This window comes from Euleptes europaea, chromosome 4 (genome assembly GCF_029931775.1).
Source record: "Euleptes europaea isolate rEulEur1 chromosome 4, rEulEur1.hap1, whole genome shotgun sequence".
Taxonomy (NCBI): domain Eukaryota; kingdom Metazoa; phylum Chordata; class Lepidosauria; order Squamata; family Sphaerodactylidae; genus Euleptes; species Euleptes europaea.
The window spans coordinates 8892311-8917866 of NC_079315.1; the positions used below are offsets into that span (position 1 = coordinate 8892311).

Below are 25556 nucleotides of genomic sequence, written 5' to 3' on the forward strand. Positions count from 1 at the left end.
TCCGAGGTCGGTGAAATGAGTACCCAGCTTGCTGGGGGTAAAGGGAAGATGACTGGGGAAGGCACTGGCAAACCACCCCGCAAACAAAGTCTGCCTTGGAAACGTCGGGATGCGACGTCACCCCATGGGTCAGGAATGACCCGGTGCTTGCACAGGGGACCTTTACCTTTACCTTTATGTTCATTTTGAATTGCAGGGGGACACACTAATTTTTTTGCGGTCAGATGTATTCCATCCCCCCCAAAAAAACCACACCCTAATCAATGGTTATCAATTTGGCATGTGTCCTGAAAGATATTAAATACTCAAGGCCTTGATATGAAGCCATTAATCATAATGGTTGCTTTAAGGAATCACACATTTAATAGTCCATAAGGAAGTCCTGCCTGGGTGGTCTGTAAAACGTAGATTAGCCCGAAATCTTTGCTGAATCTGTATTGTACCAATATGTGGCTGAGCTTCACTAGCAAACAAAAATATTTGCCCATAGCAGCAAAAGAGGATTTTTGACAACAGGATACACAAAGCACCAACTGAAACGACTGGAATCTCACACTGTGCAGGCTGCCTTTGGGCAAGAAGGTGTCCTCATTACTTCCAGATGGCTCACTTACAGTGATAAATTAACTAAATTTGGCATAATTTAAAGGAACGGTGTAAAGAACAAGCTTTCGTGTTGATGCACCAGCTCCAGATGCCGGAATTGGTCTTCACCGCCAAGCACCAACTTAGTGGGAGAAAACCACCCGCTTGGCAATATTTTCAAGGCACTAATGCTGTGTTTGGGTAATTCTGAGTGCGGGTCCCCCAGCATCTAGGGTTGCCAACCTCCAGGTACTAGCTGGAGATCTCCTGCTGTTACAACTGATCTCCAGCCAATAGAGATCAAACAACCTTTATTGTTACAGTCAAAGACCAGCATATATACAAATTACAATCAATTGTTATAAAAAGAGAAAAACTGTATAAAATCCAAAACTAAAAACCCTGATTGAATAAATAAGCTCTGTATAGCCGTCATAAGTGACTTATGCGAACCTCAGCTACAATATCAGTTAATACTGTGTAAATAAGACCATTAATCCACCTTCTTACTTGTGAGTGCGTTTCTCTTCTTAATGGCTAAAAAGCAGAATTTCACCATTGCATGGGATACGGGCCGATAGAGATCAGTTCGCCTGGAGAAAATGGCCGCTTTGGCAAATGACTCTATGGCACTGAAGTCCCTCCCCAAACCACGTCCTCCTCAGTCTCCACACCCAAAATCTCCCAAGTATTTCCCAACCCGGAGCTGGCAACCCGACCAGCATCTCTTGTAGAGGCAGGAGTACAGGTCTCCTTTCAGTTTGCCTCCAGACAAGATTGCAAAGAGATAGGGTGTAAACATATTGAATAAGCTGAGCAGTGCAGCCGCTCAAGGAGGGAATGTGCTCTGAGCTTGTCCCTCTTTTGCAATCAGAAAACAGTTGACTGGAATCCGGTTTGTGCTGGGACCGGCATTAATTGGCTTCTTTTCAGCAAGAGAAGCCATTGTATATTATTGTTGCTGCTGCTGCTGTTGACATCCTTCTCCTCCAAGGATAGGGTTGCCAGGTGCCTCTTAGTCACTGGCAGGAGGTTTTGGGGTGGAGCCTACGAGTGCTGGCTTTGGGGAAGGGAGGGACTTCAAAGCCATAGAGTCCAATTGCCAAAGCAGCCATTTTCTCCTGGTGAACTGATCCAGGTGAAGGGAGCCAGTGTGGTGTAGTGGTTAAGTGGTTTGGAGAGGTGGACTCTGATCTGGATAACCGGGTTTGATTCCCCACTCCCCCACATGAGTGGTGGACACTAATCTGGTGAACCGGGTTGGTTTCGCCACTCCTCCACATGAAGCCAGCTGGGTGACCTTGGGCTAGTCACAGTTCTCTCCGAACTCTCTCAGCCCCACCTACCTCACAAGACACTATAATAGATGAAATAGACCAGGCATCCTCCATCATGTTGAACCTGTGGGTGCTTTTGGAATTTTGAGAAAGGGAAGTGGGCACTATCACAAAAGGGTTGCCATTTGGGCTGGGAATAGTCACAAAATGTGGGACAGTTCCAAGCCAAGCGTCTTCTTAAGATGGAAGCAGCTGTTTCTACATGGGCGCTCTCTGCAGACACAAAGGCCACATATGCATGGCTGTTTCCTTGCGGTCACCCCGCCGACTACTTCGGGGTTTTGCTTTGGTTATGCTTGCATTATCTGACCGTCATAGGTCACCTCGCTCTTCCGTGTGTTTTGCACGCGTTTTCTGGATTGGTGTTTAGCCAACATCCAGAAAAAGCGGGCAAAACATGCACAGGGAGAGCAAGGCGACCTCTGACAGTGGAAAAACGCAAGCATAACCAAAGCACAGCCCCGAAGTTGTCGGCAGGGTGACAACAAGGAAATAGCCATGCACAAAGGGCCAAAGGTTGCTTCTGAAAAACCTCTTTCTCCACTGAAGTAGAGGAAAGCCAGGACCAGCTTGTGCTTTGGGGAAGAAATGTAGAGAGGGAGCAAATGGGCACCAGGAAACCCATCAGGAGGGGCCATGTCGGGGACCACGAGAAATAAACCATGCTGTCCATGGATTTCAGTGTGATGAGATGATCCCTGTCAGCCAAGTGAAAAGTAGCCAGGCTTTGAGTGTAGAAGAAGAGTTGGTTTTTATATGCCGACTTACTCTACCCCTTAAGGGAGACTCAAACTGACTTACAATCACCTTCCCTTCCCCTCCCCACAACAGACACCCTGTGGGGCTGAGAGAGCTCTAACAGAGCTGTAACTTGCCCAAGGTCACCCAGCTAGCTCCATGGGGAGGAGCGGGGAAACAAATCCAGTTCGCCAGATTAGCCTCCGCCGCGCATGTGGAAGAGTGGGGGAATCAAACCCTGTTCTCCAGATCAGAGTACACCGCTCCAAACCACCTCTCTTAACCACTACACCACGCTGGCAGATTGTGAAGGCACCCTTCAGCCAGACATCACACAGAGAGAAGGAACCTCTCCAGGCTAATGGCCTTTCTGTCTCTCATTATCTGACTCGGCTAACCTCCCTTGATTTTCAGTCGTTAGGGATAATTACCCGAGTGAGATGGCCAGAGATCAAACGCCCTTCAGACAGCCCTGCTTTCTTTTCTCTCTGCATGATAGCAGGCAAACAGTTCGAAGTTCTGGGATGTTGACTGTCCAGAAGGTATCTTCAGACTCTGAAGTAGTCAAAGTACCAGATATGAGGAACATAACACAGGGGTGTCAAACATAAGACCCGCGGGCCGGATCCGGCCCCTTGAGAGCTCTTATCCGGCCCGCACGCCAGGAGAGGCAGCCACCCACCTACTCTCGATCTGGGCTGGTGAGGCATGGCCCAGCCCAACGGAGTGACATTTATGTCATATCCAGCCCTCGTAACAAACAAGTTTGACACCCCTGCCGTAACAGGTACCAGGTTCCATGGAAACTGGTGGGGGAAATGAACGGCTTCAGCAATATAAGCAAACAAAGACGGAGAGGGGGGAAGCAGGGCTGAGGATTCTCCTACTAGCATCGCTGATCTTTCTCCCAGGGACCTGAAGAGCATCGACAAGATCCTCATGTTGTGTTTTCAAGCGACGCACTTGCATGGCTTTTCTCACATTACGGCTTGCACCACCTTTATCTGGAATGACTGTTAATTTCTGTTAGAAAAAACCACCTGAGAATCTGTGATTAGTCGCAACAGGAGTACAGATGCAAGGGGGGGGGAGAGAAGGAGATTACTTACGACCGAAGGCTGCAGAACTGTATTTTAATGAGAAATTGTGGGTTATTTTTCATCTTCACATCCGGTTAGCTCTCCTGTTTGGTAGGCGACCAAACGCCCGTGTTCTTTTGAACAGCCGTAAATAGGTCAGCTGTCAGTAATGAGCAAGAGCAGATTTTGGAGACCATTCTAGTGCCATTATCTGCAAAGAGGATAATGGAGTCTGACTCTTGCAAAGGAGGGGATCGAGGAATTGTTATTGTCAAAAGCTGATAATAAAAAGATAAGGCATGTAGAATGCATCTTCATATATCGAGGGGGAAAGAACGCCTCAGGTGCAAGGAAGCTTGTCATCCTCTGCCAAGGCTTCCCGAGACGACTATATTAAATTTTCCAATATTAATGCTCTTCAAAGGCAGCAGATTTCTAAATCAATTGACATTTCGCGAGCCGAACGAGAGCAGGCGCAGGAGCTGCCGAGCTGGAGGGTGGCCCCTCCTTCTGTATCCAGCACTATCATTGCCACTGTCGGGAAATGACGGTGTTCCTGGTTCCTTGGGCGTCCAGTAGAGTCCATAAGAGTACCGTTCTCACAGCGGCAGTCTGTGCTATACCACTTTGGACTACAACTCATCTGATGGTGTTCTCCCCCAGGAGAAAAAGAGTCGTATACATAGAAACCACCATGGGCCAGCGTGGTGAGGGGTCAGCGTGGTGTAGTGGTTTGGAGCGGTGGACTGTGATCTGGAGAACCGGGTTTGATTCCCCACTCCTTCACATGAGCGGCAGAGGCTAATCTGGTGAAACGGGTTGGTTTCCCCACTCCTCCACATGAAACCAGCTGGGTGACCTTGGGCTAGTCACAGTTCTCTTAGAGCTCTCTTAGCCGCATCTACCTCACAGGGTATCTGCTGTGGGGAGGGGAGGGGAAGGGATTGTAAGCGGTTTGATTATTCCTTAAGTGGTAGAGAAAGTCAGCATATAAAAACCAACTCTTCTTCTTCATCATCTTCTTCTTCTTTATGTTTGGAGAAAGGTTAGAACCCTGTTCCATTTTTCTGTGGGTAGGACTTTTTTTTGTAAATATGGAGAAGCATACTGTCTTGGAAGCCTGTAGGGGCTCGTTAAAGTGGTATAGCCCAGACTGAGCTTTACCACCTCAGTGCGAAACTTAACGAGATACAGAAGTTGGGAGATCCAGAATACAATTTCCCACGAGGGCCTTGAGATCTCTCGGAATTACAACGGCTTTCCAGACTACAGAGATCAGTACCCCTGGAGAAAATGGCAGCTTTGGAGGGTGGACTCGAAAGCATTATACCCCACTGAACTCCCTCCCCTTCCCAAACCCTGCCCTCCTCAGGCTTCACCCCCAAAACTCCAGACATCACCCCCAAGGCTTCACCCCCAAAACTCCCTCTGAAGTTGACAAACCTATCTTCCATCATTGGCTTATCCAAAGCAAAATGGAGTACTGAGGAAGAGTGTTTTAACCCTTTCCTGGCTGCTTTCCCTGATCAAAATTCCCCCTCCCTGAATGCTTTCCCCCCTCCCCTTAAAGCAGTCAACTTTGGGAGGAGAGCATTTGGATTAAATAAAGATCATTTATGCATGGGAGTTTTACCTGAGGTTCATTGCTTGCTGGACCCACACTTTCCTGTTGGGAATCTATGAACCAACAGGCTCCAAACTCAAATCAAGTCCCCGCCCCTTTAAATGCTGCTTTGTAATTGGCTTACTTGTAGTGCTTACTGTGAGAAAAATCCCCCCCAATCCAATTGCCACATAAAAAAGCATTTTAAAAACAACAGCATAAAAAATAGAGCAACCTAAAAGGGAAGGGGGAGAAATCCGAGCCTCAGTTTTAAAAAGTCTTTCTTGTGCTTAGAAAGAGCTCTGAGGAAGCAAGAAGTATTTCAGTCCCCGCTTCTGGACATGCTGCTTTGTAATTGGCTGTGAGAGAAACCAAGCTTGCATGCCCCGCACTTTGCCTTATGCATGGGGCTTTCACTTGGGCTTTGCTCAGGGAAGATGGAAGAGTCAGGTTAACAGAGGAATGGGAAGACCTGGACATTGTGAGGGCTGGCCGTGAGGTCATCTCTAATGACAGAAAACTCATGCGTAACTCCAAGGAACAACTGAGTCAGATAGGGGACGAACGTGAGTGAAAGTGCCCATGCATAAATGACCAATGATTATCTGGGAAAGGATTGAACACCACCTCTCCAAGCATGCATCCTCGCTCTGATTTGCATTTTGTGGGCCAAGAACAAGGCCGAGTGGAGCTCCGGCTTTCTCTTGACTGAACTGAGGATCTGCGTGTTTGATTGATTTAACGCATAGTTAAATGGTGGAACTCCCTGCCCCAGGATGTGGTGATGGCTGCCAACTTGGAAGGCGTTAAGAGGGGAGCGGACATGTGCATGGAGGAGAGGGGTATTCATGGCTACTAGTTAAAATGGATACTAGTCATGATGCATACCTATTCTCTCCAGGATCAGAGGAGCATGCCCATTATATTAGGTGCTTTGGAACACAGGCAGGATGCTGCTGCTGCAGTCGTCTTGTTTGTGGGCTTCCTAGAAGCACCTGGTTGGCCACTGTGTGAACAGACTGCTGGACTTGATGGGCCTGGGTCTGATCCAGCAGGGCTTTTCTTATGTTCTTATGATCTGATTGCTGACCTGCCTAGTACCTCTTTTGTCATTATATTCTAATGTTGACGTTCTTGTCTTTATGTCTATGCATTCTTCAGCTTTGAGGATAACAGACCCTTCATCAAGTAAGAATGACCTGACTGTCTGATAAATCCCATTTATCAGCATGGTCCCATGAACTGGCTCGTCAGATCAGTATTTCTTTTTTTAAAAAAAAAATCCATCACAGCTTCTGTCATTCACATTTAAGGCAGAAGAGCAAACTGTGCAGGAAAGCAGGAAAGCCTACTGCTTTTAACCTTCGTGTTTCTTGATTGGCTGTCATCCGAATTTTTCTGAGATCTCGTGGAGTACAGACTCGGGATCCCTCCCGAAGAGCTCCCCTGGTGCGTTACGCTGCGCATCTCTGAACGCCGAATGTGAGTTCGGAGGGATTGGTTCAGATTGGAATTGTGAATACATTTGAGGGGTAAAATGTTCAAAAGGCATCCAAGAGCATTCATGCTTTTATTTGAACTGATATTAAAGGAGCCCTGACTCTGCGTTTCCGGGCACCGCATGAAAAATTCTGCTTTAACGATCAAAAAACGCGCAGCTGTTCCAAACCGTCAATGAGAACGCGGCAAATATTTAAGTATTCTACTTCTTTGAATAACGCTGATTAACATAAAGCCTTTGAATAAGTCTGTACAAAAATGCTGAAAATTAACAGGAAACACACACAAAAAGCACCAAGTATGGGCCTTGGATAATGTATTATTTATCCTGCAAGAAAACCTAAATCCCAGTACCATAGCTCATTCCAGTGGCCCAAACTTTACAGCGGACTTTCAGTTTGTTCTTCTGGTGAAGAGTCCTTTGTGTTCATTTCTTTTGTCTCATGCTCATCTCTGTCATTCTTTTTCAAGATTTCGGGGGGTGGGCACATGGGGGCGTACCGGAGCATCACAGCAGCCCCGGAGCAGGTGAGCCTAAGCCCCCCCTGCTGGTCTTATGGGCTATACCTGTTCTTGTTGTCACAGCCTGGGACTGAGCTGAGTGGATCTTGTAGTACTGCGGGCTCCGCAGGGACCACTTGGGCTCAGCAGGTGTCCCGCCGGAAACTTTCCGGCAAAAGAAATGGCTGGTCCAAGAATGGGCACAATGCATTCGAGGCCGATCTCACTTATGCGCAGGTCTGTTTTGGTCAGGAAAAATAAAATCCCAAATTTGTTCTCGAACAATAAAGCAGCTCATTTGGAATTTCTTTACAGCAGCGTTTCTCAACCAGGGTTCCCCTGAACCCTAGGATTCTGCGAGAAATCCCTAGGGGTTCCGGGAACAATAGTGATGAATAGGCTAATCATATGCAAATCATATGTAAACATATGCTGCATATGGTGGGGCAGTTCCAGCCTTCGTCTAGAACTCTATGGTTAAACCATGGTGTTTTGGCTGAATGCTGTAGCGTCCCCAGTAGCATGACATCACTTCCGGTCACTCCAGAAGTGACATCATTGCATCACCAGCTGGCAAGGCCCTCCCCCCGTGACATGATAAGTCCCACCCACGCTGGCAACCCTGCTTAATGAAGGCTTGGAAACCTCAGCAGTGTTTTCAAAATGGGTGCCAAGAATGGAGCAGACATTGTTTCTATTCAGTCTATAATTTTAGTGGGGGGGGGTGTTCACAAAAATGTAATTTTTTGCACTTCACACACACATAAACACACATACACATTTGCAATATTGGCAGGACATTCTACATTGCAGCTGTTCTACTTTGCTACAGCTATAACACAGCTACTTTGCTACAGCTATAACACAGCTATAATTGTCTAAGTGAATAATCTCTTGCCCCTTGGAAACTTGTGGTGAATAAAATATCTGTGGTGCAACCTTTGAAAAGGGATTTTATATAAGGCCAAACAAGCAATAAAATCAGACGTTGCTAAAACAGATTGGGTTGTAGCCAACCAGTTTTCTGCTGGTGAAAAAGGAAAGACCACCAAAGAAGGCTACACTGGGGATCATGGGCATGGACAAAAGCAACATGGAACATGGCGTGTAGTAGGGTTGCGATCTGCTGTGTAGGAGGGGATCAGAAAAAAAATCTCCCCCCCCTTTCTATCTGGAATCCTCTGTGGGATCCGACCACGTGTCTTAGTAATCATTTCAGTAACTTTGCAAGGTAGGTGATTATTATCGTCCCTATATTGGGAGCAAGATTGAGCAAACAGTGGCTTGCTTAAAGCCATCTACCAGATTCCCTGTGAAGGCAAAAACTGAAATGGGAATTGCCCAATTTAGAGCTCAGTGTCTTAACCGCTACGCTACAGCATCTCTTACCAGGTTGCGCAATGGTACAGACAGAAGAGCCAGGGCCAGTTCGCACGTTCAAAATAGCCGAGTGGTTTCATGCATTTGTGAACATGGAATTGTTTTAATATGCACATATCTGGCAACCTACAGGTATTGCGTTAAAGCTCAGCTTATACTTTCCTACAGTGCAATCGGTGTTACTTGAATTGCGGACTAGGCATGTGCTGAAGCACTCCCACAAACCCTCTCCCCTATTCCAAACTCCCCCAGAATCCTGCAGACCGATTACTTAGACCAGGGGTGTCAAACTCATTTGTTACGAGGGCCAAATATGACATAAATGTCACTTGGACGGGCCGGGCCACGCCTCGCAAACCCAGATCAGGACTGGGGAGTGTGGCTGCTTTGGCTGGCTCGCGGGCCAGATAAGAACTCTCAAGGGGCCGAATCCGGCCCTCGGGCCGTATGTTTGACACCCCTGGCTTAGCCCCTGAGAACGGCCCATCAGTTAACTGCTTCTCGCAACATTAGCTGTGATTCTACATCACACCAGTAAGAGTCACCGTATTCCCTGGTGGCGGTGAGAACGTCCAATCATTTACATTTACGACTCATGCCGGAATATGGAGAGTGATCATTAACAGGGGTGCACGTCTAAGGCTAAGGAACGAAACAGAGCTGAAACAGGGTATGAACAGCAAATTGGGTACAACTCATGAGGATACTCCTTGGGCCCCACAACCCATCTTTTATACTGGTAAGTAGCTGCCAGTTCTGTCACTTCCCTGATAAAATATAGGAACAGGCTTATTGGAAGAGGAAGTTAAGGTTGCTTTCATCAAATTGATCTCATGCCGGGTGAACTTGATCTCCCACCAATGAGATACCACCGAAGCCATCTGCTTCCCACACACCAGTCTAAAAGTTTACTGAGAAAGCCGTGTAATTGGTCAGTATGCCAGTAGAATTTTATGTGTCGTAAAATAAATATCAATTACATAAGTATAAGGAAATAAAATAGAGGACTTGTTGAAACATATGCGATACACACTTTCCTACAGCCAGTGCCTACATCACAGCAGAATAATTAAATGGGCGGTCCCTCTACAACGGCTGCTATGAGCCAGCCAATCCTTTTGTTTTTACTTAGCCATGATCAGTTCCTTCATCCTTTCCCCACATTTGGATTTTTAGCCCCCAGAAACTGAGCCAAATATGGTAGTTTCAGGGCTTTTCCGCACGCTCAACTTACTCCTGGTTTTCTTGGCAATCGATCCACAAGCATTGGAATTGGTTTGGGCACAGTTCATTCGCACGTCTGCCCTCCCTCTGCATTTTCACAGTTGTGAAGTCAGTTTATTTTCTTCTATATGTGCTTAAGTAATAAGGATTTTCAAGGGAGATTGCTGTTGTCATTGATGGCATTACAGCATACACGCCTTTTTAATTTTTGTGCTTGGTTATATCGATAGGTTGATTTTTTTAAAAACAAATGGCATTAAAATATTAATATTTCATATATCATTGCAATGATAGGCTTAGCAGGTTCTCTGAATTTCCAGCTATCTCTCTCTTTTAAAGTAAGTCTCTAGGTCTTTCCCTTGTGGAGATATAAGGGAAAAGGCATAACTCTGGGAAGGAAAGGACTAGAGACTTTTTTTTTAATGAAAGCTGGGTGTTCAGAGAACCTGCTAAACCTGTCATTACAAGGGTATATCGATATATCAATATTTTAGTGCCTTATTTGAAAATGAAACCAGTCATCTTCAGGGCGTGGGGGAGGAAAGGGAGTGGTTTAATGATGACGACAGTCCAGCAATTAAAAAGGGGGCTGGAAGTTTGTGGGAATAGGCCGGACAAACAGAACTGACGGAAACATTACACACGAGGAAAAAGGTGACTCAAAATTGGTTTCTTGAAAAAGATCGGGATAAAAGTGATTGCAAAAGGACAGCAAAGAAATTGGGGGTGGGGCAGACAAAAAAACTTTCAAAAACTAAAAGCACAAAAGTGCATGTGGAAATCTGGGGATAAACCAAAGCAGTATGGGGCCATAATAATTTTGTTACAGCTCATGTGAAACAGCCAATGCCAGTCAAATTAGTACCAATACTCTAATAGGCTTAGATAGGACACATCTGTTGGTGCCAACTTTGAATGATGGTAGTGGTATAGTGGTTAAGGGCAGTGGTTTGGAGCGGTGGACTCTGATCTAGAGAACCGGGTTTGATTCCCCACTCCTCCACATGAGTGGCGGAGGCTAATCTGGTGAACTCGGTTGGTTTCCCCACTCCTCCACATGAAGCCAGCTGGGTGACCTTGGGCTAGTCACAGCTCTCTCAGCCCCACCTACCTTACAGGGTGTCTGTTGTGGGGAGGGGGAGGGAAGGTGATTGTAATCCGGTTTGATTCTCCCTTAAGGGGTAGAGAAAGTCAGCATATGAAAACCAACTCTTCTTCCTCCTCCTCTTCTTCCTCCTCCTCCTCTTCTTCCTCTTCTTCTTCCTCCTCCTCCTCTTCTTCTTCTTCTTCCTCCTCTTCTTCCCCTTCCTCCTCCTCCTCTTCTTCCTCCTCTTCTTCTTCTTCTTCCTCCTCCTCCTCCTCCTCTTCTTCTGTACTAGATTGTAAACCCATCTGCCGTTTGTTAGCCACCGCCCTCCTCCACAGTGATTCCCCCTAGCCAGTTATTCGCACACCTAATTTTAGACTTGTTCGTTCCCTATCTATAACTTTGGCATTTATCCCTGCTTAATTTAATTTCCACTAACGGATCGCTTGTAAGAATTCAGTCAGCGTTACCCCTAAAATATTTGGGTTCCTTCCCAATATTGCGTCACACACTCACTGCAATTCTGCAGCCTCAGCCATTGATTATTCACCATAGCAAAGATTCAGCAGGGACCCAAAGTCATCACATCGGTCTCCCCCCTTCTCCCAGAACACACAGGGATAGGGGCAGGGGTAGTGCTTTACTTTCAGATTTGAGTTGATTTTATTGAGTACTCACTGTGCTGCGTCTATGATGCTTGCAAACATTTTTAAATTATTTGCAAGTCTCCTCCGAAACACATCCTAAAAGGTGACTAAATAAACGAAAAACAAGCAAATACAGAAATAGTCAACAGTGAAGCAGGACTCCTATCACTCCCAGAAAATTTTTGCGACTATCTGAAAATGTTGACACATCCCAGTAAGAAGCCAGCGTGGTGCAGTGGTTAAGAGCAATGGACTATCTTCTGGAGAACTGGGATTGATTCTCCCCTCCTCCACAATAAGCCTGCTGGGTGACCTTGGGCTAGTCACAGTTCTCTTCAAGCTCTCTCAGCCTCACCTACCTCACAGGGTGTCTGTTGTGGGGAGAGGAAGGGAAGAGGATTGTAAGCTGGTTTGATTCTGACTTCTGACACCATGTTATGCCTTTAGGGAGGGAAAGGATAAGCGCTGGAGGCAGAACTGCTCATTCGAACTGTGTTTATTGGAACACAACAGCCAACTAACTAAAGAAGAAGAAGAGTTGGCTTTTATGCGCCGACTTTCTCTACCACTTAAGGGAGACTCAAACTGGCTTACAATCACCTTCCCTTCCCCTCCCCACAACAGACACCCAGTGCCAGAATTACGTATAAGCTAAACAAGCTATAGCTTAGGGACCCACTCTCTTGGGGCCCCCCAAAAAATTTAAAGGGAAAAAAACTGGATGCATATTTCCAAAATATAAGATAAAAAACAAATACTTTGATAAAATACATATTTTGTTATGTGCAAATGGCTTTAGATACCTATTAGGTCCATAAATTACCATATAGCATATATTCAACACAAAAAACAGCGACATTTTGTTGCTGACAAAGGACAGCTGGACATATAAAAGGCCCCATTACCTTCAATAGCTTAGGGCCGCATGAAACCTAAATCCGGCCCTGCCTGTGAGGTGGGTGGGGCTGTGAGAATGTGACTTGCCCAAGGTCACCTAGCTGGCTTCATGTGGAGGAGTGGGGAAACCAATCCAGTTCCCCAGATTAGCCTCCGGCGCTCATGTGGAGGAGCTGGGAATCGAACCCGGTTCTCCAGATCAGAGTCCACCCCTCCAAACCACCGCTCTTAACCACTACACCACGCTGGCTCCCCATGTAGGCCTCAGTCATTCTAAACCAGGGATGTCAAACATACAGCCAGAGGTAGGGTTGCTAGGTCCCCCCTCTCCTTCGGCGGGAGGTTTTTGGGGCGGCGGTGGGAAGACCATGTCACGTCCGGTTTACACCCGATGTGCCGCATTGCAAGGGGCCTTTTACCACTCAGACCGGGATTTTGGGTGGTAAAAGGTCCCTTGCAATGCGGCACTTCCGGGCGTAAATGCATCCAAGGGGCCGTTTGCCACTCAAACCTCCAGGTACTAGCTGGAGATCTCCTGCTCTTACAACTGATCTCCAGCCAATACGAGATCAGTTCCCCTGGAGCAAATGGCTGCTTTGGCAATGGGACTCTATGGCACTGAAGTCCCTCCCCTCCCCAAACCCCGCCCTCCCCAGGCTCCACCCTAAAAACCTCCCACCAGTTGTGAAGAGGGACCTGGCCACCCTACCCTCTTACCTTTTTATAAAGACAATTGGGAACCATGAACATTTTCCATATATTATCCTTTTTTCCCCCAAAAAATGTTCTTAAGATTTCTCCTGCCAGCTAACCGTTATTGAAATAATTCACTCCTTGCCCCAGTAGATAACAACTGCAACATTTTGGAAGTTCAGCCACGAAAAACTGCAGCCACTGAAGAAGGAATTTGTGTCCCCAGACTGGATTTATATTTTGTTTAAACTGTGTTTGCAACCAGCTGAAATTAGATTACATTGAGCATAGAAATACGGGGAGGCGAGCTGACTGCAGAAAAACAAAGGTTGAAAGGCGTTAAGCCTAGTACCTACCCGGTGCAACCCCACAGGTAGTTCTTCTTTGCAAGCAGCTTGGAAAGTAAGACGAGCTGTGTAAGACCTAGGGTTGCCAACCTCCAGGTACTAGCTGGAGATGTCCTGCTATTACAACTGATCTCTAGCTGATAGAGATCAGTTCACCTGGAGAAAATAGCCGCTTTGGCAATTGGACTCTATGGCATTGAAGTCCATCCCCTCCACAAACCCTGCCCTCCTCAGGCTCCACCCCAAAAACCTCCTGCCAGTGGCAAAGAGGGACCTGGGAACCCTAGCAAGACCCCCCCCCCCCCCGTGCTCTTGAGGATTTCCCATTCTTGTCGGCGGAGCTTGTGGAGGGAAATTCTTTGCGATATCCTGCCCACGGCCAATAGGAATGGAAGACAATTCTAAATATTTGGGGTTTTTCCTTGTCATGCAACACTGACATCTTCCATTGCATTGACGCCGCTTCTGCCCCCACATTTTCAGCAAAACCAACTTTACCCAAGAAGCGTTTCCATGCTCATAACGTTTTCATCTGCGTATTTTTTTGTTTCCTTCGAGCTGCAAATTGGGTAATAAGCTGCACTGAATTCAAGGAGGGCATTTCTCACGGAGAATTCCCACGGAATGCCTTCCTTCTCCTCCGAGGATGGCTTGAAATGCTTGTTTAGTGCATTGTTCAGATTTCCGTATGAATCAAAGACGTTTTCCTTTCTGTCTTTTTTCTCTCTCTGTGTCTCTCCACAGGTCATGGGTTATAGGTGCAATAGCTCTGCTCTGCCTGTTAGGACTGACCTGGGCGTTTGGACTTATGTATATTAACGAAAGCACAGTCATCATGGCGTACCTCTTCACCATTTTCAATTCTCTGCAGGGAATGTTTATATTCATTTTCCATTGTGTTCTCCAGAAAAAGGTAAGGCCAATTATTCCATGGCGAACAGAAGCAAGATGGCTAATTTTTGTTGCCTAGCAACTGAACGTTACTGACGGCACCTAGCATTTTAACTTGTCAATTTGTCGGCGGGCCGGTTCCCGTCACCATGCCAGCACATTGCTGTCTCTGGACCAGTGGATATTTATTATTATTATTATTATTATCATCATCACCATCATCATCATCATCATCATCATTGGCATCATCATCATCATCATTGGCATTATTGGCATCATCATCATCATCATCATCATCATCATTATTATTATTACCTTTATTGGATGTGAGGGCGATCTGGCTGCGACATCTGTCGCCCCATTTATCGCCAGGGTTGATTCGGCTGATCTGGCTGGCTAGGCGGGTATCCCCTACCTCCGTCGCCGCTCCGTCTGCGTCCCTCCCGAAGCTGCGTGCTCGGTGGAAGAGGACGGCCATCCCAGATAGAAGGCGTGTACCGTTATTCGGTCAAGGGTATACGATAGCTGCGCTCCCCTGCTAGAACCTCCAAACAAGATCAAGGTCCATTTGTAGGAGTGGATATAGTTAGTAGGGTTGCAATACCTGGAGATTTTGGGGGCGGAGGCTGAGGAGGGCGGGGTTTGGGGAGAGGAGGGACTTCAGTGCCATAGAGTCCAATTGCCAAAGCGGCCCTTTTCTCCAGGGGAACTGAGTTCTGTCAGCTGGAGATCAGTTGTAATAGCAGGAGATCTCCAGCTAGTACCTGGAGTTTCAAAGGAAAAACAACCTATGCTATAACTAAGCAATCTCTACACAGAAACAACAGCACGAAGGCTCATTCTAATAACAATATAATTCAATTCTCCACTTACGACCCTAAATATAACTCTAACAAACCTTATAATAACAAACATAACATAAGAGCTACAAAATAGAATACTAATAGTTACGCACTGAATCGGCTGGGTTACAATGCGTTCAGTAGAAAGAAACGCGCTGGTTCAGGGCCACGTAAATCGGTTGTCGAGCAGTCCTCCAGATTTAAAGAGACACGCCAATTCCAGTCATTGCAAGCGGAAGAAAAGTTTTAACCTGGTGGACTGTTATCCTAATCTATTGGCATAACACGCGAAGGGCCCGTATTCAGTCCTTTCTTTGAAGATTTTGGGATCGACACTTCTTCTTGTAGTCGGGCGGAGCTTTGCCGCGGAACCGTAAGTAGAGAATTATATTGTTATTAGAACGAGCCTTCATGCTGTTGTTTTTGTATAGAGAGTACCTGGAGTTTGGCAACCCTAATTGATTGTTACAAAGTGTCCACGGAAGGAACGCGGGGTCGTCTGCCGAAGTCGGAGGGTGAGAGATTCAAAACTGATAAAAGGAAGTATTTCTTCACACAACGCATACTTAAATTGGGGAACTCCCTGCCCCAGGATGTGGTGATGGCTGCAAACTTGGAAGGCTTTAAGAGGGGAGTAGACATGTTCATGGAGGAGAAGGCTATCCATGGCTACCAGTTAAAATGGATACTAGCCAGGATGCATACCTATTCTCTCCAGGGTCAGAGGAGCATGCCTATTATATTAGGTGCTGTGGAACACAGGCAGGATGGTGCTGCTGCAATCGTCTTGTTTGGGGGGCTTCCTAGAGGCACCTGGTTGGCCATGGTGTGAACAGACTGCTGGACTTGATGGGCCTTGGTCTGATCCAGCAGGGCTTTCCTTATGTTCTTATTTTAATTATATTATATACAATTATATTATTTGCCCTGGAACACAGGCAGGATAAATGCTGCTGCAGTCGTCTTGTTTGGGGGCTTCCTAGAGGCACCTGGTTGGCCATTGTGTGAACAGATTGCTGGACTTGATGGGCCTTGGTCTGATCCAGCAGGGCTTTCCTTATGTTCTTATTTTAATTATATTATATACAATTATATTATTTGCCCTGGAACACAGGCAGGTTAATGCTGCTGCAGTCGTCTTGTTTGGGGGCTTCCTAGAGGCACCTGGTTGGCCATTGTGTGAACAGATTGCTGGACTTGATGGGCCTTGGTCTGATCCAGCAGGGCTTTCCTTATGTTCTTATTTTAATTATATTATATACAATTATATTATTTGCCCTGGAACACAGGCAGGTATGCTGCTGCAGTCGTCTTGTTTGGGGGCTTCCTAGAGGCACCTGGTTGGCCATTGTGTGAACAGATTGCTGGACTTGATGGGCCTGGGTCTGATCCAGCAGGGCTTATCTTACGTTCTTATGTAAGATTTAGGGGATGATCAGTGAGGGCTGGAGACGTTTGTGACATTTCCCCCGGGTTTGAATTTCTCTCTGAGTTTTGGTGTTCCCAGTCGCCATGTGTCCTGTTTGTGAAATAGCATGCTGATGCGTTTGCAATCTGCTGTTCTTCCAGTTTTGATATCTGGGCTATGTTCAGACCGCTGCACATGTATTGTTTTCCTCTGTGTTCATTTCTTCCTGCTTATTCACGCCTCGGTAACCTGGAAGGGAGAGGGGGGGAGCAGAAGGTACTAGGAGCCCCGACAAACTACGCACACGCCAGATCCAGAATTAGCTTTAGAAATTCTTCGTGTTGAATTAGAAGGAAGTCTGAGTGGAATATGAATCAGAGAGAGCCAATGCAAAAAAATATACTGGAATGGGGAATGTTGGCTTGCCTCTAGTTAGCACTGCCAAAAAGAAAAACACATGCACACACAACCTGTTTTTTTGGCTCGGACCTGTTGCCAGATTCCCCCCCCCCCCGGTGAAACCAGAATTTTGAGCTGATTACCAACTTAGGGCTTTTCTGCACTGGGTTTTCACTCCAGCTTGGCTTCTTAACCACGTCGCTGCTCCCTTCCTTTAAACACAACATCATTTATTTGCCTGTTATTTCTCTCCCATTTGACTGGTTTTTGTTTTTTTTTAAATCCTTGTGCTTTTTCAGTGGTATGAAAAATACAGGGGGGTGGGGATTCAAAGAAAAACTGGGAGAGCGGTGACTGCCAAGTGATACTGTGTGTAAGGAAGGAGAAAAACGGATGCAGTTAAGAAGCCGAGCTGGAGCAAAAACGAAAAGCCCCTTGTTAGTGGAATGTTTTTTAAAATAAAAATATGCAGCATCCTTTTTATGTTGTGCACATGCTGGGTTATACAACCATTGCACATTGAAGAAGAAGAGGAGGAGGAGGAGGAGTTGGTTTTTATACCCCTCTTTTCTCTACCTTTAAAGGTTTTCTCTACCTTTAAGGGGTCTCAAAGAGGCTTACAATCGTCTTCCCTCCTCTCTCCACAACAGACACTTTGTGAGGTAGGTGAGGCTGAGAGAGTTCGGAGAGAACTGTGACTAGCCCAAGGTCGCCCAGCTGGCTTCATGTGGAGGAGTGGGGAATCATACCCGGTTCTCCAGATTAAAGTCCACCATTCTTAACCACGACACCATGCTGGCTCTTGACATCAAATAGGAAGAAGAAGAAAAAGAAGAAGAGTTGGTTTTTATATGCCAACTTTCTCTACCACTTAAGGAAGAATCAAACTGGCTTACAAGCACCTTCCCTTCCCCTCCCCACAACAGCCACCCTGACGAAGGGAAATCCTGCCCTTCTCAGGCTCTGCCCCAAAAAACCTCCCGCTGGTGGCGAAGAGGGACCTGGCAACCCTACAGCCCATCCGTGTACCAAGATCAGCATTGTCTACTTTGACTGGGAGGCCTCTCCAGTGTCTCAGGTCAAGCTATTTCCAAGTGCCTAATAAAAAAGTAAAGGTCCCTTGTGCAAGTACGGGGTCATTCCTGACCCATGGGGTGATGTCACATCCCGACGTTTACTAGGCAGACTGTGTTTACGGGGTGGTTTGCCGTTGCCTTCCCCAGTCAACTTCCCTTGACCCCCAGCAAGCTGGGTACTCATTTTACTGACCTTGGGAGGATGGAAGGCTGAGTCAACCTTGAGCCGGCTCTACCTGAAACCGACTTCCGTCGGGATTGAACTCAGGTCGTGAGCAGAGCTTGGACTGCAGTACTGCAGCTGACCACTCTGCGCCACGGGGCTCCAAAGTGCCTAATACCTCAACTTTAAAAAAAAAAAAAACTGGAGACCTCCTGCAGGTATCCTGGTTTTGAGTCCTGGCCCTCTCCAAAATGCATACAGGAAGCTGCCTCACAAATTACTGGTCTTCCAGAATCAGTATTTCCTACTCTGACTGGCAGCAGCTCGCCAGGGTCTTGTGCATTTTACTGCCTACTACCTGATCCATGAAACAGTAGATGCCGGAGATTGCCCCCCGGGACCTTCTGATGCTTCAGTGCTGAGCCGTTGATCGACCTTCCAGCATTTTATAGAGGAAAATGAGGACAGTTTCGCGTGCATCTAATCCCCTTATTCTGCCACCGAGGAGCACTGCCTGAATGCCCTTTACACATTATGGAAGATTCTTCTCCATCTGCTGTTCGCTGTATTCATTTCTTCTGAAACAGCTTGTTCTACAGACTTCTGAAGCAGCCTCCAACTGCCTGTAACAATCTCCTTTTTAATATAATACGCAAGATTATCTGGCAGAATGTTTAATCTTGCAGTGTAATTCTTCAGAAATAGCTGCGACTCAAACACATCCAGAGGTGTTTGCCATCTGGCTTGGCAGGTCTGGAGGGAAGGGGGGGGATAAACAGAAAGGGAATTGGCGAAGGACATTTTGAAAATGCATCTCCAAACTCTTCCTAAGAGAAACAACAGGGAGCGTGATTTTACCAGAACACAATGGTGTCAGGCTGCTATCTCGGTTTCGTTATTGCCTCTGTCTCTGTGCTGTATTGTCTGCCCCCCAAGGTCGCATGCCTAAGCCTAAGCCTGGGAACTCAGCTCCTGGGAAACTGTATTCCTGCGTGTAATCTCCCGCCTTTCCTGCCTTATAATATCTCCCAGCTAGTGAGCCTTTCATAGCTGTCATTTTATTCGTTTGCACTGTATGCCTATTTGATCAGTAAAATCCACCTGTTTGGACTCTATACGACTTTGTGGTGATTTCTGGTTCTGTGGGCCAAGGGCTGACATTATGACAGCTATCTCACATCTTCACCGTTCTCCTAGCCAGGCTGGAGCCCAGGGGGGTTCGCCTGCCACTTGGATGGGAGCTGTGCAGCTCTCCAGGTGATCTACTACCCTGGAGCCCTTCTCAGAGGACCCTACTCTGTTACAGGACTTAATTGCTGAACTTTTCCGGACGAACCGAGAGGTTTGCCGCTTGAGGGGACTGGTACACGCGCAGTGGCAATCTCTTACAGGACGTCTCTGGATGTTAACATCGGAGGATACTGATGCTCGTTTAGATCTTCAGGACTTGGATCAATTACTGGACGATGCCCGATTGGCGACTGAGGATTTACAAATATTAACTGGACTTCTGGATAATCTTATTTCTCGACAAACTCTTTCTACCATGGCGGGAGCCCCACCGGAGGGTTTTTCCCTGATCCCGGATGCGGCCAGCTGCCAGGCTGAGGCCAAGCGAGTCGCTATTAGCACCGCTCTTCTCCTTGTGGAATGTACAAAAGACACCCCGGTAGCCACCTTGGCTCAAGTTTTGACCCCGACGTTTGGAACCGAGGCATCCGCACTGGCGGTTCGAGTACAACCTCTGCTGGGCGGGGAACCTGACCCCATACTCTTGCTCCTCGAGACAGAACTTTTGCCGCGCATTACGGCAGAGGCTGCCCTAAGACTTGAGAACGCCAAAGTTCTTGCGGATCAGCAAGCCGCCGAAGCGGCTAGGGTCGCAAGAGAGAGAGAGGCGGCGGAAGCAGCCAGGGCGGCTGCAGCAAGGAATCAGGCGAACGTGGACACGCGCCCCAAGGACTATGTACTGGGACTATCAGGTCTCACCTTTTCCCCGGCGTTTGTCCCGTCGCGTACGACCCAACGCGCACGCCGTTTGGCTGACCGACGTCAAGACTCAGATGAGTCTGAAGACGAGGATTTATATGGGGATAGCTCTCAATGGGCCACGAGCTTCCGAACCAGTAAGCCTCATCTTACTGGGGGCCCAAGTGAGGAGGTTCATCTTTTACGAGCCCAGAATCGGGAGCTCTCCGACCGTGTGGATCAACTCCAAGAAGTAATGGAACTTATGCTTCACGAGAACAGGCAATTACAACAAACCCTGATAGCTCAGAGACAGCCCGTTCCGATACCGGGTCAGGCGGTACCCGTACAACCACCCGCTAATGTGCCTGCTCCACCCTTACCTCCTGGAGCTCCTGTTGCTCCTCCGCTCCGACCACCCGTGCAACCACCTGCTAATGTGCCTGCTCCACCCTTGCCTCCTGGAGCTCCTGTTGCTCCTCCGCCCGGACCACCCGTGCAACCGGGTCAGCCCGCGCCCGGCCCTTGGAAGCAACTCAAATTGAGGACTACGTATGACGGATCTCTTGAGACTTTGCCTTGTTTCTTGCATCAAGTGGACAGTTATATGCGAGAACAAGGTCAACTTTTCCCCACGGAAGATAGCCGGGTGCGGTATGTAGCTTCCCTCCTGACAGGCAAAGCGGCTGACTGGATGGTCCTCCAGTTTGACACCCGCTCTCGTGCGATTCGTTCCCTCAACAACTTCATGACTGCCCTGAGAAGGAGGTTTGAGGACCCCTTCCTGGGAGAAAGAGCCAAAACGGAACTTTTACAATTAAAACAAGGCTCTGCTACAGTTCGGGAATTTGCCGATGAATTTCAGCGACTGGCAAGTAAAATTGTAGGTTGGCCCGAGACCACCCTAATCCATCATTTCAGGGAAGCCTTGCATCCTGACATTCTGAACTGGTCTTACATGCGGGGCGATCCCGATACCCTCGAAGGCTGGATCCTATTAGCCGAGGAAGTGGAAAGCCGCCGCCGCTTTATTTCTCTCGTCCGTCAAAAGCACAAGGAGAAGGGCACCCAAAAGCCTCAACCCAAGGCACCACTGCTCGTCCCACGAAATCCCCCACGTCCGCTCCAGGAACGTGAAGTCCGATTTCAGAGGGGTGCCTGTCTTACATGCGGAGAAATGGGCCACTTTGCAGCCGTTTGCCCACGCCGCCAGGAATTATTTCGTCCCAGCACGACAACCCGCGCCCGAGGTCGTCCACCACGCAGAGGCACCGCGGCCACCCGCAGCGCAGCTCCGGGAAGGCCCACACCCTCTGCACTCCATGCCGGGGACCCAGCCTCCCTGCCTGCTTCCAACGACCCCGCCGGGTCTCGGATTACAAGTGCCCCATTGGGGGACAGCTTTCCCTCTTCGGATGAGGAAAACCCTTGGATTTCTCCAGCCTTAAACCTGGAATCTCCCCTCGACTTGTCAAAAAACGGCTCCGGTCTGTGGTGAATGGAGCATCTCCACAGACCTCTCAGGATCTTCCTATCAAACCGAATGCTCCTACCAAAATCAAAGAAGTGGACTCCACCGTCTACGTAGATGCAGTTTTACAACAACTTAACGGAGGTCCACAAATCCCCGTCAAAGCACTAATTGACTCCGGTTGCTGTCGCACTCTCATAAGCGAAGCCACGTTTGCTGCCCTCAGAGCCGACTCAGAGGCTTTACCCGCCCCCGTCCAATTTGCTCAAATGGACGGGAGCCAATTCCAGGGGGGTCCAGTTGATCATCGCACCATAGGGGTGGCAATGGGAATTGGTTCCCACTGGGAACAAATAGACTTCACTATAGCCCCTATCCGATTTGAAGTGGTCTTGGGAATTAACTGGATTAAAGGACATAGTCCCAGTATTGATTGGGAAACAGACACTATTTCTTTCGCTAGTCCCACCTGCGACCAGCATCGGCAAAACTTTGCTCTGCCATTTCCGCCTGTTCCAGCGTTAACCTCTACTGCCCCAGTACCACCGGCTCTACCCGCTGTATACCGGGACTTTGAAGATGTCTTCGACCTTAAGGAATGTGATGCCTTACCCCCCCACCGGGCCTCAGACTGTGCGATTGAAGTAGTAAAGGACTGCACATTAACCAAAAGTAAGATTTACCCTATGAGCGCTTCCGAGCGCACTGTCCTCCGGGACTTTTTGGACAAAAACCTCGCCAGAGGGTTCATTCGCCCTTCGAATGCCCCAAACTCGGCCCCCGCGTTTTTCGTCCGGAAAAAAGAGGGCGACCTTCGCCTGTGCATTGACTTCAGAAAGCTCAATGCGGTTACCCAGACCAACGCCTATCCTATCCCATTAATATCGGATATTTTGGGACAATTACAGGAAGGCCGTGTGTTCTCTAAATTAGACTTGGTGGAAGCCTACTACCGAGTCCGTATCCGCGAAGGAGATGAACACCTCACTGCCTTCTCTAGCTGTTTCGGAATGTATGAATTCCTTGTAATGCCGTTCGGATTAAAAGGGGCCCCGGGGGTCTTCATGCAACTCATCAATGAAATCCTACATGACCTTCTATATCGTGGGGTGGTGGTCTACTTAGATGACATTCTCATTTATTCGAAAACTATGGACGAGCATGTGACTCTGGTCAGAGAAGTTCTACAACGCCTGCGTAACCATCAACTGTTCGCTAAACTAGCTAAGTGTGAATTTCACCAAAGCAAACTCACGTTTTTGGGATACATCATCTCCCACCAAGGTCTTCGCATGGACCCCGCCAAAGTCCAAGCCGTCCTCGATTGGACTCCCCCCACCAACCGTAAGCAAGTACAGCAATTTCTGGGATTTGCAAACTTCTATCGGGGATTCATCCCTAACTTCGCCCAAGTGGCTCTACCCATTACGGACCTGCTGAAAACTAAAGGAAAAGTAAGCTCGGCTGCCTTGCCCTCCGCAAAGATCCTATGGACTGAGCAATGCCAAGCCGCCTTTCTGGCCCTCAAACGCCTCTTCACTTCGGAGCCGGTGCTACGGCACCCAGACCCAAATCAAATGTTCATTGTGCAAGTCGATGCTTCCGATGTAGCCATGGGAGGGGCTCTCCTCCAGCAAGGACCGGACGGTCTTCTTCACCCTTGCGCTTACTTTTCAAAAAAATTTGCGCACGCTCAATTAAACTGGCCCATCTGGGAGAAAGAGGCCTCTGCAGTTCATCATGCACTGACTTTATGGCGGCAATTCTTGGAAGGGTCTAAAATACCCTTTGAAGTTTGGACCGATCACAAAAATCTAGCTGCCCTCACGGGGTCCCATAAGCTATCGGCGAAACAACAACGGTGGGCGGAGTTCTTTGCTCAGTTCCGTTTCACCCTGAAGCACGTCCCTGGGAAGCAGAACGTTCTCGCGGATGCCCTCTCCCGTTTACCACAATATCCGGTAAAACTCGAAAGACCCACCAACTCTCTGTTCACCCCTATGCAACGTGGGGCCCTACCTATGCTGGCTGTGCAAACCCGATCCCAGCATCAACACACCTCGCAAGCTCCGCCAGCCCAACCGGCTGCCCAGCCGCCACCGCAACAGACCGGAGTTCCCGCCCCTCCTACCCCTCCGACCGCTCAGCCGCCTGCAGTCTGCACGCCGCCACACGTAAGCACTAGCCCTATAACTAATTCTCAGATCTCCAGAACCGACGGGGGGGCTCCCTCCAAACTCCCCATCTCCGAATCCTTTTTAACTGTCCTTCGGGACCAGTGCCTTTTAGAACGTTCCGCTCATACCCTACCTCCTGGTGTTTTGGAACAAGGGGGGTCCTGGTACAAAGACTCAAAATTGTATGTACCCAAAGCTCTCCGGAAGGACGTTTTACATTTAGCTCATGGAGCCAAAACAGCTGGGCACTTTGGGTTTCTGAAGACCCTTCACTTATTGCGCAGACAGTTCTGGTGGGGGGGAATGCGTTCCGACATTGACTCCTTCATCCGCAGCTGTCCCGTTTGTGCCGCTGCGAAACGATCGCAGGGCAAACCCCCGGGACTGCTACAACCTCTTGAAACGCCCAGCAAACCTTGGGAAGTGATCGCTATGGACTTCATGACTGATCTCCCTCTCAGTGGGGGTAAAACTGTGTTGTGGGTTGTTACTGATTTGTTTTCTAAGCAAATACATTTGATTCCGTGTGCAGGGATCCCCTCTGCTCAGAAACTAGCCCGCCTCTTCGTGACGCATATATTTCGTTTACATTCGTTTCCGCGTAAAATAATTTGTGACCGCGGAAGTGGTTTCGTTTCTAAGTTTTGGAAAGCTTTCCTCAAGTTGGTGGGGGTGGAACAGGGATTGTCTAGTGCATACCATCCTCAAACTGATGGTCAAACTGAACGTGTCAATGCTGTACTCGAATGTTATTTGCGTTGTTATGTTAACTACCACCAGGATAACTGGGTGGAACTGCTACCTTTAGCAGAATATGCCTACAATAATGCCATGCATCAATCCACAGGTTTTAGCCCGTTTTTTGCTGTGTATGGACAAGATTTCAGTCCCATCGTTCCTACAGATGATGTAGAGGGGGAGGGGAACCCCGACATTGCCTCCTGGGCACACGCCCTCCGTACCACTTGGCCCTGGCTCGTTAGCAACCTCGACCGGGCCAAACGTAAATACAAAGCGCAAGCTGACAAACATCGCTCCCCCGGGGGTGATCTGCAAGTGGGTGCTTTGGTTTACCTTTCCACCAAAAACCTCCGGTCCACCCAACCGTGCCATAAACTCAGCGCCAAATTCATTGGCCCTTTCCCCATTACTCGGGTCATAAACCCTGTCACAGTGGAACTGGCTCTCCCCAAATCTTTGAGGCGTGTGCATCCTGTTTTCCACATAAGCCTCCTCAAACCCCATGTTGCTTCTCCACGGTGGCATCCGGACCCACCGCCTGCGCAACCCATCATGGTGGGGGGGGAAGAACACTTCGAAGTCTCCAAGATCCTTGACTCCCGTATTCACCATGGTACTCTCCAGTATCTAGTTCGTTGGAAACATTTCCCCCCTGCCTATGACGAATGGGTGCGCGCACGGGATGTCTCCGCCCCCGACCTCATTGACGCCTTTCACATTGCTTACCCGAACAGGCCAGCCCCCTTGCGAACTGGGAGGGGGCCTTGAGGGGAGCAGAATGTCAGGCTGCTATCTCGGTTTC

The 25556-nt window shown here is 48.2% G+C and overlaps 1 protein-coding gene across 9 annotated transcripts in view; it reads left to right on the forward strand.

Moving 5' to 3' along the window:
• The window catches only part of ADGRL3 (adhesion G protein-coupled receptor L3), a 496674-nt gene that overhangs the window by 389631 nt on the left and 81487 nt on the right, over positions 1-25556 (forward strand). For 6 of the 9 annotated variants that reach the window (XM_056849204.1, XM_056849205.1, XM_056849196.1 and 3 more), the window contains exons 18-19: positions 6504-6530; positions 14363-14531. In XM_056849204.1, coding sequence (XP_056705182.1) covers positions 6504-6530; positions 14363-14531 — 196 coding nt within the window. The remainder of the gene's footprint in view (positions 1-6503; positions 6531-14362; positions 14532-25556) is intronic. The other 3 variants (XM_056849198.1, XM_056849200.1, XM_056849202.1) reach the window with 1 other exon arrangement.